The sequence below is a fragment of the Myotis davidii genome, unplaced genomic scaffold (genome assembly GCF_000327345.1).
Source record: "Myotis davidii unplaced genomic scaffold, ASM32734v1 scaffold172, whole genome shotgun sequence".
Taxonomy (NCBI): Eukaryota; Metazoa; Chordata; class Mammalia; order Chiroptera; family Vespertilionidae; genus Myotis; species Myotis davidii.
In genome coordinates this window covers 277,155-291,640 of record NW_006284343.1, presented here as the reverse complement: position 1 = coordinate 291,640, position 14,486 = coordinate 277,155, and the positions used below count along the sequence as shown (strand labels likewise).

Below are 14,486 nucleotides of genomic sequence, written 5' to 3'. Positions count from 1 at the left end.
ACAGGCCGCAGTCTTACACTTCGCGATTTAAAGCAACCAGGTTGTCCACCTTTCAGTCCGAAAAGTGATTCTCGGCCCTAAGACTTTTAGAGCTGTGTACATCTGCTGCCACCTGCAGGTCCCTCCGGGAACGAAACAAAAACAACTGAGGACCCAAGGACTGATCTTTTTTTGGACTTGAATAAAGGCCGCTTTGCTGTCATAGATCACATGTTTGCCGGGCAGGGACGTGAAGTAACTCGCAGATTAAACAGCTGCTGCGCCTGGGAAGGAGCCAGAAGCGCAGTGGAGAACTCAGGCCCTGGCCGTACAGTGAGCATCACTAAAGTCACTAAAGTCAGTCACCAGGCACTGATCGGAGAACTTCAGGGCTGAGCCTCCGGAAATCACACTATTTTATCATGTCTTTTCCCTGCACCTGACCTCAGCAGCCAAGACGTCTGTCATAGCCAGATTCGGAGATGCACAAGTCCTGGATGACACAGCTCGTACAGGGTCCACACACACTGGCACTTTTTTGAGCAGCTTAAGCTTCCTTGACCCTTGATGAGAATAATTTAATTTTAAGAAAACTACCGGGAGCTGTCGTTGGACCCTCTCATTTTACAGATGAGAACAGTTGGACAGTCCATCACCTACGCAAGGGCATACGGCTACTGAGAGGTGGAATAGAGAGCACAACAGGGTCTGCCCAATCCCAGCTCTGCATTCCTCCTGCACCTACTGCAAGCCACTGCCACTCAGAACCCCCTGCCATCTCAGGCACAAAGGATGCCCAAGACCAGCACATAAGACGTCTGCCCAGAACCTCATCGCCCACGATGGTTATCATGCGCTACCATGGTGATGCCCAGACTCCAAATGTCAGACTTCACACTGTAGCCCTTCTGGTTGAGCTCCGGGTTTATCCTTTCCGGCTGGAGAGGAGACAGAAAAAGACAGAGGTGACATTCTTAGCTCAGTAAAGTCTCTGGGGGTGAGGGCAGCACCCATTGCCAAGTGAGTTGTCTGAAGCTGTAAACGCTGCCTTCCAGGGCAAGCAGGCTCACCAATGACAATAAATATCAATGCCGCCACAGCTCTTGCCCTCATTCTACATTAGTCTTCTTCTTGGGGACAAGAATAAATTACAGTCCCCTCACAATTCAAAACTGGTTTTCATTTTCCTTCAGAAGAAACAGGACATCAAGCTGCTTTGCCAGTCTAGACTGTTCCTTGTTAAAAACGCCAACAGTCCAGCCCAGCCAGTGTGGCTCAGTGACTGAGTATGGAGCTACGAACCAGAAGGTCATAGTTCGATTCCCCATCAGGGCACTTGCCTGGGTTGTGGGCTCGATCCCCAGAGGGGGGCGTGCAGGAGACAGCCGATCACTGATGTTTCTTGCTCTCTCTCTCTCTCTCTCTCTTCCTCTCTGAAATCAATAAAATATTTTTTTTAAAAAAAGAAAGGAAAAACCATAAAAAAAAAACTCACAACAAACACCAACAGTCTAACAGTCCAGAACTCAGTGAGAAAAAAAAATTAGTAAGAATTCCTGGACTACTGTCTGGTGTTAATAAACTAACCCACTTGTAGTTAAACAGGGATAAGAGGTTTTTAAATTTCAAACACAAAGTCCATTTCAACATTGAAAACAGTAGGAGTCCTGTAAGTTGAAGGGGACCCCCAGATCTCTGCTGAGGGCAGTGAATCCTCACAGCTATGAGTTTCTCCCAGACCAACCTGAATGATTCACTTGGGTCATTTAAATTCTTTTTACTGTTTTGTTTTTAACAAACAAGGAGACACGCCCTTGCGACTCAGGGTGGGAAAATGTGTGGGCTGCATGCATTATTGACATGTTTTTCAAACAATATATCTTTTTATTTGTTTGTTTTGTTTCAAACAATATACCTTTTGCCATATATATATATATACATACATATATATATATATATATATATTTCCTGTCTGAAATCCTCAGTCACTTGCAATATAAGAAAAAAAAAGATGATGCAGAATATTTCTTGGGTCTTAGTTATATTTCCATTTCCCCTCCTGTAGCCATCCAATTCCCATTTCCTGGCGCGGTTTGCATTCTGATGCCACCCCCAGCCCTGGACTTACAGCCATGTACGGTTTGCATCCTGCATCGATAGTTTTAGCCACCGAGTCCACAAGGTAGCCACTGATGCCAAAGTCGCACATCTTCACTTGGCCCAGAGCATTGATGAGCACGTTGGAAGGCTTGACGTCTGAAAGCAAGAACAAGGAGAGGAGTAATCCCAGCCTGCTCTGAGGATGCATCGCACCTACCTACCACCAGAGGGCCTAAATCTCCATTTCTCCTCAGCTTCCTTTCCCCATGGCCAACACAAGAGTAAATGCCACCCTTGACTCACTGACATACTTCTTACTTTCAACCTGATTTCTATTTCATGGGTTGTCTTTCTCATAGGACTGTGTGAAGCCACCAATGGATAAGAACTGTTTCATAAAAACAAACAAACAAACAAACAACAACAACAACAACAAAAAAACAAGAAAAGAAAGGAAGGAAAGAAGGAAGGAAGGAAGAAAGGAAGGAAGGAAGGAAGGAGGGAAGGAGGGAAGGAAGGAAGGAAGGGAGGAAGGAAGGGAGGGAAGGAAGTGGGAAAGAAGGGAAGGGAGAAGAGGTCAAAGTTGTATTCACAGTCAGGGCACATGCAGGAGGCAGCCAATCAATGATGTTTCTATCTCTCTTTCTCTCCCTTCTCATCACTGATGTTTCTATCTCTCTTTCTCTCCCTTCCTCTCTGAAATCAATAAAAATATATGTATTTTTAAAAGGAATTGTTTCTTCTATTTTATCATCTTTATTCTTCCCAACCCCCATCATATAGTAAGAATTTGAGAAATTATTACTGAATCAAACGCCAAATTCCATGGCATAGTCTGAATTATTCTATCTGAATAAATCCTAGAGACCTGCTGGACACCGTTGTAATGAACAACACTATACAGTACACTTAAAACTCTCTTATGATGGGAGATCTCACGTGAAGTGTTCTTATGACAATGACAAAATTTTTAAAAGCCCAGTTTGAATGATCTACTGCACAGTTAGTGCAGGAATAATAGCCCATGGAATGAAGGGCACACTGTGATGTAACAATATACCAAATACAATAAACCCAACCAGTGTTGGTTGAAGCGCCTTTAAGAAGTGTGTCAGAGGTCACGGAGTGGAACTCATCATGAACTCAGATATTCCTGAGTCCATGAGGCAGGTCACAGAATATACATGTGGATGGAGGAGTATTGCTGAATCCTTAAGTTGGGAAAGGTATGGCACCTGCCCAAGTAGATGAACTATTGTTATCTCTGGATAATGGAATTAAAAATTATAGTGCATTGTTCCCCTGGGACACTATTCACAAAGTCCATGTAATCAGGAAAAAAAAGTTATTCTAAAAACTTTTACAATTATGCTTTATAATTCCCCCTTCAATGGAATGGCAGGCATGCATTTCATTCCCTTATTGTTTAATTGTATATACATTCTCTCATATGATGAAATATTTCATCATTTTAAAATAAACCGTTATCAATTGGGTTCACATTTGTTGGTAATCCACATTTTTCTTCCTATCTGGACTCTGTCCCACTTCTTCTCCTCCTCTTCCTCCTTCCAATTTTTCCAATTTTTAAGAATAACAATGGCAATAGGCATCCTTTGGAGGCATTTCACATTATTTTCTGGCTCAGAGAACATAGAAATTACCAAATTCAATGCCTTATTAGCTATCAATACTTTCCATTAATTTTTCCAAAAACCTGGTTGAACAAATCATGTCCTTGTTTTATATTCTACCTATACTAATTTCCTACCTGGTACTTGCATATTTCTCATGTGCTTTCATGGGTTTGTTGTATATCTGCTTATTTCCCTATCAAGAATTCCTATGTAGAACATTAATAAGAATAGATTTTCTTCTCAGATACCTCTCAGGGCATCTATTACAGGGCTGTAAAAATATAGTGCTGCATACTGCTGGTGAAATGAGTATTAGAGAGAATTGGGTAGATATGTGGATTGAGGAAAGATGGAAGAATGGATATATGGGTGGGTGGATGGATAAAGAGATAACAGGAAGGAAAAGGGGAAGGAGGGAAAGAAAGAAGAGACACGTCTACCACTGTTCTCCGTTATCCTGCCTCCTGGAGTCTGAAAAGGCTGTGCTTTAGACCACACCTTTTCACTCCTGAATGTGCGCAGAAATTACCATCTGGTTAAAACGTAGTCAGTTGGTCTTGTGACCCATGGTTCTACTTTCCAACAAGCTCCCAGGTGACGGCCAGGCTGAATGAATTTTTACCCTATTCTCTGGAACTGTCCATCGGGTGATCCCACAGCTCTGCTTGGTAACAGGTATTTTATATTTGACTAAGGTGTAATGTACAGCCCATGCCTTCTGATGCCCTCGGATAAAGAAGAGCCACGTGTAGGATTTGTGATCCAGTCCCAAGGGCAAACCCTGCAATGCTCTTGCCTGACTCAATCCCACTCCCTTCCATTGTGGCGGAGAACTCAAGTCAAAGACCCAAACTCTAGGAGAGGAACAGCCAGGGCAGCCCCAGGATGCTTACCTCGATGGATGACAGAGAGCTTACTGTGCAAATGCTCTAAAGCTTTAACAATCTGCAAGAGAAACACAGGATAGAGTGATGTCCCCCATCCCTGGAAAGAAATCAAATGATAAGCATACCCAGGATGATTATTCCTGCCTTAAGGTCACGAGGTGAAGTATTTTCTCAGAGAGTGGTGGTCCTTTCCAGAAAAATACACAGGAAGTTACACGAACTACGTTCTACCCACGAGAGAGGACTCTATCCTATAGCAGAGAGTACGTCTCACTCCTTTATCTTGGTTTTCATTTGGTCTCAGCATTTTTTTTTTCTCTCCACCCTCCTTAACCTCAATAGCTTTTAAGGGCAAACACCTTCCTTCCATTTCATTTTTTTCTGCTTCCTTCTATGCTTATGAGTCCTATGAAAATGTGTAATAATCTACAAATAAAAATTAAATGATGTCAGAATATAGCACCAGGAACGCAGTCATAGCAGATGAAGGCACAACTGAGAGGCACTTGAACTGAGAGTTTACCACACTGAACCAGAGGTCGAATTTGCTGCAGTGCTCAGAGAGAAAAGCATTCATCTCTCCATCCGCAGGTACACTCTTGCATTCAACATGTACTCGATGGCTCTACGGCAGCGTGTCCTCATACTGGGGACACAAAGACACAGGAGGCCTAGACGTCTCACGCTCTCTTTGTAGGATCCATTGTGTACTCACAGAAACTGCTATTTTCCCTAAGATGTCCTCTGGAATGGTTTGGCCTTTATCAATCACTTGTTTGTAGAATTTATCTAGCGACGTATCCATGAGCTCCATGCAGATCCAAACATCACCCTAGAGAACAATGGGTTCAGAGATGGTTAGAGAGGATGGAAATGGGAAAAAGAGAGAACAGTGCACACCTGTCAGGAAGAACTACTTCTTGCCTGAGTTTTCAAAGGAAATGGACAGTTTCTCTTCAAAATCTCAGGAATTCATTAAACAAGAAAGATGATCTCCAAAGAGCAAACTAGCAGACAGCCAAGCAGAACTGACATGTGATCACCTACGCCTTAGTGAAAACTAAAATACTCAGAGAGACAAGCAGCAGAATGCCCCAAAGCCAAGCCTTTACTGGGACTGCCCCTAGGAGTTAGGTCTAGAAGCCTGTTCCATGGCTGACCTCCCGTGTGGAGCACTGGCCATAGTCAATCAAAAGGCTGGTTTGAACAGTGAGGTTGAAGCATTGTAAACACAGAGGTAGAGCAAAGAGAGAAATATAAGTCTATATGGTACAAAAGCAGGCTACATAAAACGTAGCAAGGAGCCAAAGGGCCAGAACGTTTCAGATATTTTTTAATATTTATTTAATTTATTGATTTATTTGAGAGAGAGAGAGAGAGATTGATTTGTTGTTCCATTTATTTATGCATTCATTGGTTGATTCTTACATGTGCCCTGACCAGGGATCAAACCTGCAACCTTGACATATCGGATGACACTCTAATCAACTGAGCTACCCGGCCAGGGCAGAATATTTCATATTTTTAGGGCTCTATCCAAATCGATCGACAATTGAAATAGACAGTTCTGCCAAAAGACAAAGCAAAACAGAGAGGAGAAAGAGCCACAGCGTCTTGAACAGGGCTCTACACATCTGAAAATACCATCATCTCCGCCATCTTTGCACCGGGGCATCGTGCTATCGATGCAAAGCCCAAGACTCTAGGAGACCTGTCCATCCAGAAAGAGGACCACGATGGTGCATGGCATTTATGTGGTCAGAGGCACTTCTTCGTGAGTGACTCTTTAACACCCATAATTCCTTTAAGGCACATGGCTCTGCAACCTACAAAACCAATCTGGAGAGCGCGCCGTAAAAGGTGACCGTAAAGGGACAGTCCACCGTCCTCATGGAGACATCCAGGTCCATCAGTAGCCTTTTCTGCTCCTGGCTGTTCACGGTGGCCCGGATCCGCTGAGTGGGAATGCATGGTAAAATGCAGGGTTACTGCTCTGAGGATGAAGCAGGTAATACCACAGGGACTTTAAAAGAGTCCCCTCCTGAAAATAGTACACAAAGCCACGGCACAACTTCTAGCAACAACCCTTTGAACAGCCACCCTAAGTGATTGGCTATTTGTAACAAAAGAAAAATAAGGAAGATTGTTATTCATTTGATTTCCCAAATAACCTCTGGTTCAACAAAAGGAAAAAACAACCCAAACAACTGATAATATGTTTTGGAAAATGTGCACGTGTTCGGAAATGTATTTCCAAATCACAAAAACAGTCTGGTTTATTGTATTATGTCTGTTCAGTGCAAAGAGGCCACAGTAGGAATTACTCCGGCTGAATCGCAGTCCAATAAAGGCCCAAAGCCCCAACAAGTAAGAATCGTTGGACTAATCAGCAGCTGTAAGAGAACTGATACAGCTGTGGGGAATAGAAGGGATCAAACAGAAATGGAGAAATCCTTCGTTCACATCCCGGTGCTTGTGGGAGAAGAGGAACCTCGCACATCAGCAAACAGGGCCTTACAGAAATATGATTACTTCACTGAATCACAGGAACAATACTTCACGAGGCATTCACATTTTCTGCCTACTCAGCAAAGAGTCTGCAGAGAACAAACTGAAAAATCTACAAGGTAGGGAAAAGGTATCTCCATTCTCCAAAAACAAAGGGATCCAAGTCATCTGACCACCCACACTTCCTCACGACGGCCCAAATCTATTAGTTCATCTAGAGACGGCGATTCGCCAAGGTCCTCCCAGCATCCACTCAAGAAATATGCAATGATTATACATTTCTTTTTATAGGGCAGAAACTATGCAAATTCACTCAAGATGTATTTTACCCTCCCTTTCTTCCACAAGTGGAGACAATTTTCCTCTCCCTCAGTTCTGGTTTCCTGGTTTTTAGGGACACTTCTTTAAAAGAAATAGCATGTAGAGTAAAAGAGACTTTTGAGACATAACAACCAAATGCAATATGTGAACATTTGTTTAGATTCTATTTAGAAGAACCAACAGTGGGTCAAAAAAACAAAACAAAAAGACAACTTCAAGACAATCAAGGTAATCTTAATTTAGAGCTGGTAATAGGTGATATTAAGGAAGTATTTTCTACACATTTGGAGGGCAATCTGTTCCCTACAAGTAATATTTTCTGCTCCACCCTTTAAAGATTGTTTTGCTTCTATGAAGAAAGCTGATTTGCAGTGGGGATGGGCAAATGTACACACCGCAGACAGAAAATGTTTGGGGAACGTCAACTCTACCTTCACTGCCATGATCTGCCCGCTGGGCACATGTCTCATCTTCTCCACCACTCCGTACGCACCTCGGCCCAGTTCCATGATAGGCTCCAGGTCATCTGCCTTCACCTCAAAGTTCTGCAGGAGAAAAAAGAATGCAATAAGACAGAGAAAAATAAACTTAACAGTAGACTACCTTGTCCTCTCTCTGGTTTCTCCCAGCATTCTAAGGGCTATTTCTGGTCCAGAAGCTTTTTCAAGCAGTCACTGAAAGTAAGAAGCATTGGGAGATGTCTAGACTCCCAAAGCATGTCACTTGCCTGTCACAGGAGACATAGAGATCCAACTCTAATTTAGCTTCCAAATTGCTCCGTTTAAGCTGTCTACACTGAGGTTTGTCAGCCATGCCTCCTTAAATACATGTGTATGTGCTGACTGATGGCAGCTAGGTCTGTGCTTGGACTTTGAGAAATACACCCTCCCCACAGAGAATCATCTACTCTCTTCAATTGCCTTCCATCAGGACCATAACACCCTGATTTCAACTCGACATTCAAAATATCAAGCCCAGCCAGCATGGCTCAGTGGTTGAGCGGTGACCTATGAACCAGGAGGTCGCGGTACGATTCCCAGTCAGGGCACATGCCTGGGCTGTGGGCTCAATCCCCGGTGCGGGGTGTGCAGAAGGCAGCCAATCAATGATTCTCTCTCGTCATTGATGTTTCTATCTTTCCCTCTCCCTTCCTCTCTGAAATCAATAAAAACATATTTAAATATACATTTATTTAAATAACTATATATTTACCTTACCTTGAAGTTTTTTTTATCTAGAGTTCCACATACTACTTCTTTTTAAATTCAAACTTTCTGATCTATCCCATGACAAAATATTACAGGAAATATTTTTCAATGAGACACGATTTTTCTCACCTGGTTTCCAATAGAAATGCAAGCTTTGGAGTCTAAATCTCGAGGCGGCCTAAGGAAAACAAGGGAGGGAGGGGGAAAACGTGAGCATTTAGTCAAAAATGTCCTTCCCAAATCAAATGTGATTGGAAAGATTTTTCCTTAGAAGTCAGGAGGAAGTCTCTGAGTAACATAAAGCAGCATACACGTGTCCACAGTGTGGGATTTGGAATAAAATACATCTGGGTTTAAATCATTTAATCTCTTGGAGCTTCCATTTCTTCTTTAAGGTGAGAATATTGGTATACCTGCCTCATAGAGTAGGAGTATCAAATACTTACCTCAAAGAGAGTAAGAGTACCCAGTAAAGTGTTTAGCAGAATGTACAGTAAATGTACAGCCTAACATACAGTAAATATCCAACAAATAGGAGCCACATGAGTATAGTTATATAATTACATTATTCCAGGTCACCTCAAATTTTGTTTTCATCCAAGAACACCAAGTGCCCAGTGAACCCCCTACTTTTTCCACAACTGTTTAAAAAAAAAAAAACCAACAACAATAATTGGCAAAATGATTATCTTAACTCACAAAATTCACAGACCATAAGAATTCAAAATCTATCTGGTCCCTGCCTTTATAAATGGGGGAGAAAAGGTCTGGAGAGGTGAAATGACTTGTCCAAGGTCACAGCGAGCACAGGCCCCCTGATTTCCAGGTCAGGATACCTTCTCTTCTATCAGGCTGCCTAATTCAGTTGTGACAGTTCTCTACAGAGTGCACATACCATCCAAGGCTCAGCCCAGCAGCCTGAGGCCTGCTGAATTCGTGTCTCCGTAAGACAGAGCACGGCCGTGTGTTTATTTCTACTACTTCACTGCTGCCTGGATTGATATCAAGCCACTTAAGAGAAAGATGTTTGGCTTTGGCTCTGCTCCTAACGAGGAGCTTAGAAAAGCATTTTCCTGAAATAAATGCACCGAAAACATCACGACACAAATCGTATGTGCCAGGAAACATACTGTTAATATGGCCAAATAATAGAGCAACTGAGGGGCCGTCCATGCCAGTGCTGTCTCTAGAAAAATACCAGGCGGGATGGAAGGCAGGGCAGAGGAAAGGAAGAGAGAAGAGAACGCTTTGCCAATGATAACTTTTCCCAACCCTAATGGATTATAATTCTACCCCTTCTGCTGCAACTAAGGAAAGGAAACAATGAGGGAAACGTAGGAATATAAACACAGATATAAACATGAGTCTTGGGCTTTCTTGGTAACCCTTCTCTCACCTCAAAATCCCTTTGAAATGCACAGAATACCTAAAATAAGTTTTCCTAGACAAACTGAAAACCAGGACCTGGGAGGGAAGGAGAGCACAAAAACACACATGCACACACTCACACACACATGCACATGCGGACACGCCCAGTGACATTTTTATATATGTTGTGTGTCTGAACAGGGAATGTTTCTTGAGAAACATGTGTCCAGGGGAATTAAATTAGTAAAAATCTGAGTTCTTATTCTTAAGCTTTCCAAAGCTATTTTTCTTCAGCTGTCACTATTTGTGCATCCTAAAAGAAGTGGAACTTCGATATAAAGACAAATATTACTTGAAACGTGTGACTAGTATAAACAATATAAAAAAAATTTGGCAATTGTTCAGTATTCTTCCTTTTAAAAGCAACAGAAAGGGCTGCCTCCGCTTTCTTTTATCCAGTGAGGGTACTGGGTGAGACCTCTTCCGGGTCTGCTTGTCTGGGATTCACACCAGGGCTCTGCAAAGCACAGCCTATAGCCCAGCTAAGAGCGACTTTTACAAGTTAAAGGTTATAAAAATACAAACAACGAAGAATAACCGACAGAGGTCACTGTGGCCCAGAGAGCCTAAAATATTTGCTCTCTGGCCTTTTGCAAAAAATTTTGCTGACTGCAGCTTTATACTAACTGCACCATAGCTCTACTGATGAGGAGGCTTTTGTGCCATTTTTCAGGCTGAGGAAAATGAAGTGCAGAGAAACTGCTGAAGCCACAGTCCTCAACAGAGCTGCAAATAAAACTAGCATCACCTGACTCTGGGTCTCGACCTGAGGAGGAAAGGATATATGCTGAATGCTGGGGTAGGTGCTTTACCTGCAACTCATGAATTATTTAACCCACCTCTCTCTCCCCTCTCCCCTCCCTCCCCCCCACACACTCTCACACATACACCCTTTCCTATGAGTACCATTATTCCCATGTTCCAAATGAGTTTAGCTAACCTGCTCCCATGTGGTGAACCCAGAATTCTAATCCAAGTCTGACTGAGCCCACGGAGCCTGCTCTCAACACTCTGGCTTCCCCTAATGAAAATGATCAATCCGCCCATGCCCCAGGCCGCAGGGCTCAGCAGGTCCGCCAAAAGCATCAAAGGACAGGGCCAAGACTGACAGATGGGATTGGGTTAGCTGACACTGTGTCCTGTCCAAGGCTGGGCATGTAAGTTTGCCTGGGGCACGGAGTCTCTGGGTAGGAGGTTTATACTGTGGGTGGATGTTTTCTGTCACTTTTTCAATATTTTTGTCCGCTGGGGAAAGAACCAAGCCTGTGACACCATTCCTTCCCTGGAAGGTATTCCAAAGGGCACCCAGTGTTAGTGTTTTAAAGGAATAACCAGCTTTGGTGTATGAGGATTATTTATTTATAAAAACTGCATGAGCAATTAGCTCACTGGTTATTGTTACAAGTCTTCTTCTTCCATCCAACATTAGAGAACTGACATTGAAACAGAGGAAGTAATTTAAGGCCTTTCTAAGAGATGGCAAGATTAGAACCCAGAGCTGTACCATGAAATCTTCTCAACTTCCCTCATTCATAGCTGGAGACTGTCTGGCCACAGTCTCTACCCGTCTAATCTGTGGCTAACAGGACATACTTGAGAGCCAGAGAACCCTGAATTTGCATCCAGTTCTCCCATGTGATTATTATCACAGCAACTTGTGGCACTACCTTCACTGAGAAATGACAATGGGACAGGCTCTAGGATACATAATATGGATTATGATATCTCATCTTCATTGCAACCACATCGTTTATTCCTATTTTTTCCAGAAGGGGAAACTCAGTCTTAGAAGGGTTAAGTAACTTGTCTAAGGTATTCAACTCATGCAGTTTAGATCCCAACTACAAACCTTGGCATTCTAGCCCCAGAGTCTGAAGTCTTACCCACAAAGCTATGCTCAACTGCTTTTGAGCAAGACACCTGACCCTTTTACAGGTCTGTTTTCTGACTTATAAAGGGAGAGTTTCTTGTGAGGGCTAAGTGAAAGGACGCTGACTGGCACCGAACCGACGTAGAATTAGTTGCTGCCAGTCAAGTGAGGGGACAGTTCGGAAACCTAAGTCAAAGACACATTGGCATCAGTTACTGAAAGAAAAGGCTCAAGCAGAGGGACCACACACATGGAACTAAAGAGAATGGAGCTCTGTCCCGGGCTATTTATTTCTGTGTAGCACAGCAGAAAGAGGCAGGGTATAAATGCTAAGAGTCACCAAGCTAACCTCAGATAATTGCCAAGGAAAATTCAAAATGTGGAAGCCACTTCTTTAGGAGTAAAACTTTAAGCCTCAGTATTAAAATAACAATTATAATAATAAGGCTTTCCATGAGCGAAAGTGGTATATTCTACAATAATGCTTTACACAGTGAAATAGGAAAGTATTTTCAAGGTTTATTCTACCCCTTGGGGGAAACACAATACAGAAACTATTTTTATCTTTGCATGGGTTTTTATTCATTTGTTTGTATGAAGGAAGGATTTATGGTGGTTTTCAAATTTTTATGAACTATAGAAAATTAATGCAAATTAGAAGGTGGAGATTAAAAATTTTAAAGGGAATATAAGACAGTTTAGAGCTTGATGGAAGAATATACCCCAAAGGAAAAATAGAGAGCAGAAATCAATAAAAATGAAAACAGGAAAATAAAGAAAGTTGGTTCTTTTTTTAAAAAATCAATAAATTAATAAAAGTCTAGCAAGATTGACACAGAAAAGAGACAAGACAGACACAAATTACTACTATCAGGGGAAAAACCCATTAAAAGATATTCAGGAAATACTACGAATAACTTTACTCTCATAAATTCAACAACTTAGAAGAAATGGACCAATTCCTTGAAAACCACAAACAACCAAAACTTATCCATGCTGAAAATCATCAGCTGACTAGTCCTGTAACTATTAAAGAAAGTGAATTTGTAGTTAAAAAGCTCTAGAGAAAAAAATACACAAGCCCATTTTGATTCACTGAAGAATTTTAGAAAACATTTTAAAAAAAAGAATTGCATATAATGAAATATTATGTTGTATACCTGGAACTAAGATAATATTATATGTCAATTTTATCTCCAAAATATTTTAAAGGAATTTAACACCTATTTCATATAGTGCCTGCCAAAAAAAAAAGGAACTCTCACCAACTCATTTTATGAGGCCAGTATTACCTTAATATCAAAACCAGAAAATAATAGCACACACCAAAAACAACAACTCCACTACAGACCAACATCTCACATGAACTTAGACAAAAATCTTCAACAAATTTTTAGCACATCGAATTCAACAATATATAAAAAAAAGTAACACCCTAACCAGTTTGTTCAGTGGATAGAGTGTCAACCTTTGAACTGAAGGGTTCAGTTCCTGTCAAGGACGTGTACCTTGGTTGCAGGTTCTCTGGCCCTGGTCGGGGTACATACAGGAAGCAATCAATTGATGTGTCTCTCTCAGATCGACATTTCTCTCTGTCTCTCCCTCTCCCTTCCACTTTCTCTAAAATCAGTGGAAAAATATCTCAGGTGAGAATTAATAAAACAAAACAAAACAAAAAGTAATAAACCACAACTGAGTGGGAATTATTTTGGGTATGCAAGGCTAGTGCAAAGTTTTAAAAATCTATCAATATAATCCGTATCAACAGGACAAGGAAGACTCTGTGGTTGTAGCAACTGATTTGAGCAAAAAAAATTTTAACAAAACTCAACATACACTCATGATAAAAACAACAACTCCCAGAACACTTCAACTTCATGAAAAGCATCTATAAAAACCTAATATGCTTAATGGTAAAAGATGAAATGCTTTTCCTCTAAGATGAGGAACAAAGCAAGATGGCCTGCTCTCGCTGATCTTACTTAGCACAGTACAGGACATTCTAGCCACTGAAATAAGGTAAGAAAAGAAAGGTTTAAAAATACAATTTACAAAGGAAGAAATAAAAGTATCTCTTTTTTTTGCAGAAGGCATGGATAGCTACACATAAAACGCTAAGAAATCTACCAAAATCTCTTAGAACTAATAAGTGAATTTAGTAAGGTCACAGGACAAGATCAACACAAAAATCAACTGCACTTTTAGACACTGATAACAAAGAAGTGGAAACCGAAATAAAAAATAGAAAGCCATTTATAATTGCTCCCCCCCACCCCCTGCAAAAAAAAATACTTAGGCTAAAACCTAATGGTATGATGAAAACTATAAAATACTGATGAAGACAATCAAAGTTAATCTAACTACTTGGAGAAATCTACTGTGTTCATGGATTGGAAGACTCAATGTTAGTAAAAGATGCCAATTCTCCCTAAATTGTAGTCTATAGGTTAAACACAATTCCAATCAAAACCTCAGCAAGTTTATTTGAAGACATCAATAAGCTTATTCTAAAACTTATATGAAAAGAGAAAGGTCTTGAATAGCCAAA

The 14,486-nt window shown here is 41.3% G+C and overlaps 1 protein-coding gene across 2 annotated transcripts in view; it reads right to left on the bottom strand.

Moving 5' to 3' along the window:
* MAP2K6 (mitogen-activated protein kinase kinase 6) overlaps positions 1-14,486 on the bottom strand; it is a 95,910-nt gene that overhangs the window by 15,428 nt on the left and 65,996 nt on the right. For both annotated transcript variants that reach the window (XM_015570583.1, XM_006754585.2), the window contains exons 3-10: positions 8,770-8,818; positions 7,864-7,977; positions 6,445-6,558; positions 5,764-5,769; positions 5,319-5,435; positions 4,610-4,661; positions 2,108-2,235; positions 840-917 (exon numbers count right to left, since the gene is read on the bottom strand). In XM_015570583.1, the coding sequence (XP_015426069.1) occupies positions 840-917; positions 2,108-2,235; positions 4,610-4,661; positions 5,319-5,435; positions 5,764-5,769; positions 6,445-6,558; positions 7,864-7,977; positions 8,770-8,818 (658 nt within the window). The remainder of the gene's footprint in view (positions 1-839; positions 918-2,107; positions 2,236-4,609; positions 4,662-5,318; positions 5,436-5,763; positions 5,770-6,444; positions 6,559-7,863; positions 7,978-8,769; positions 8,819-14,486) is intronic.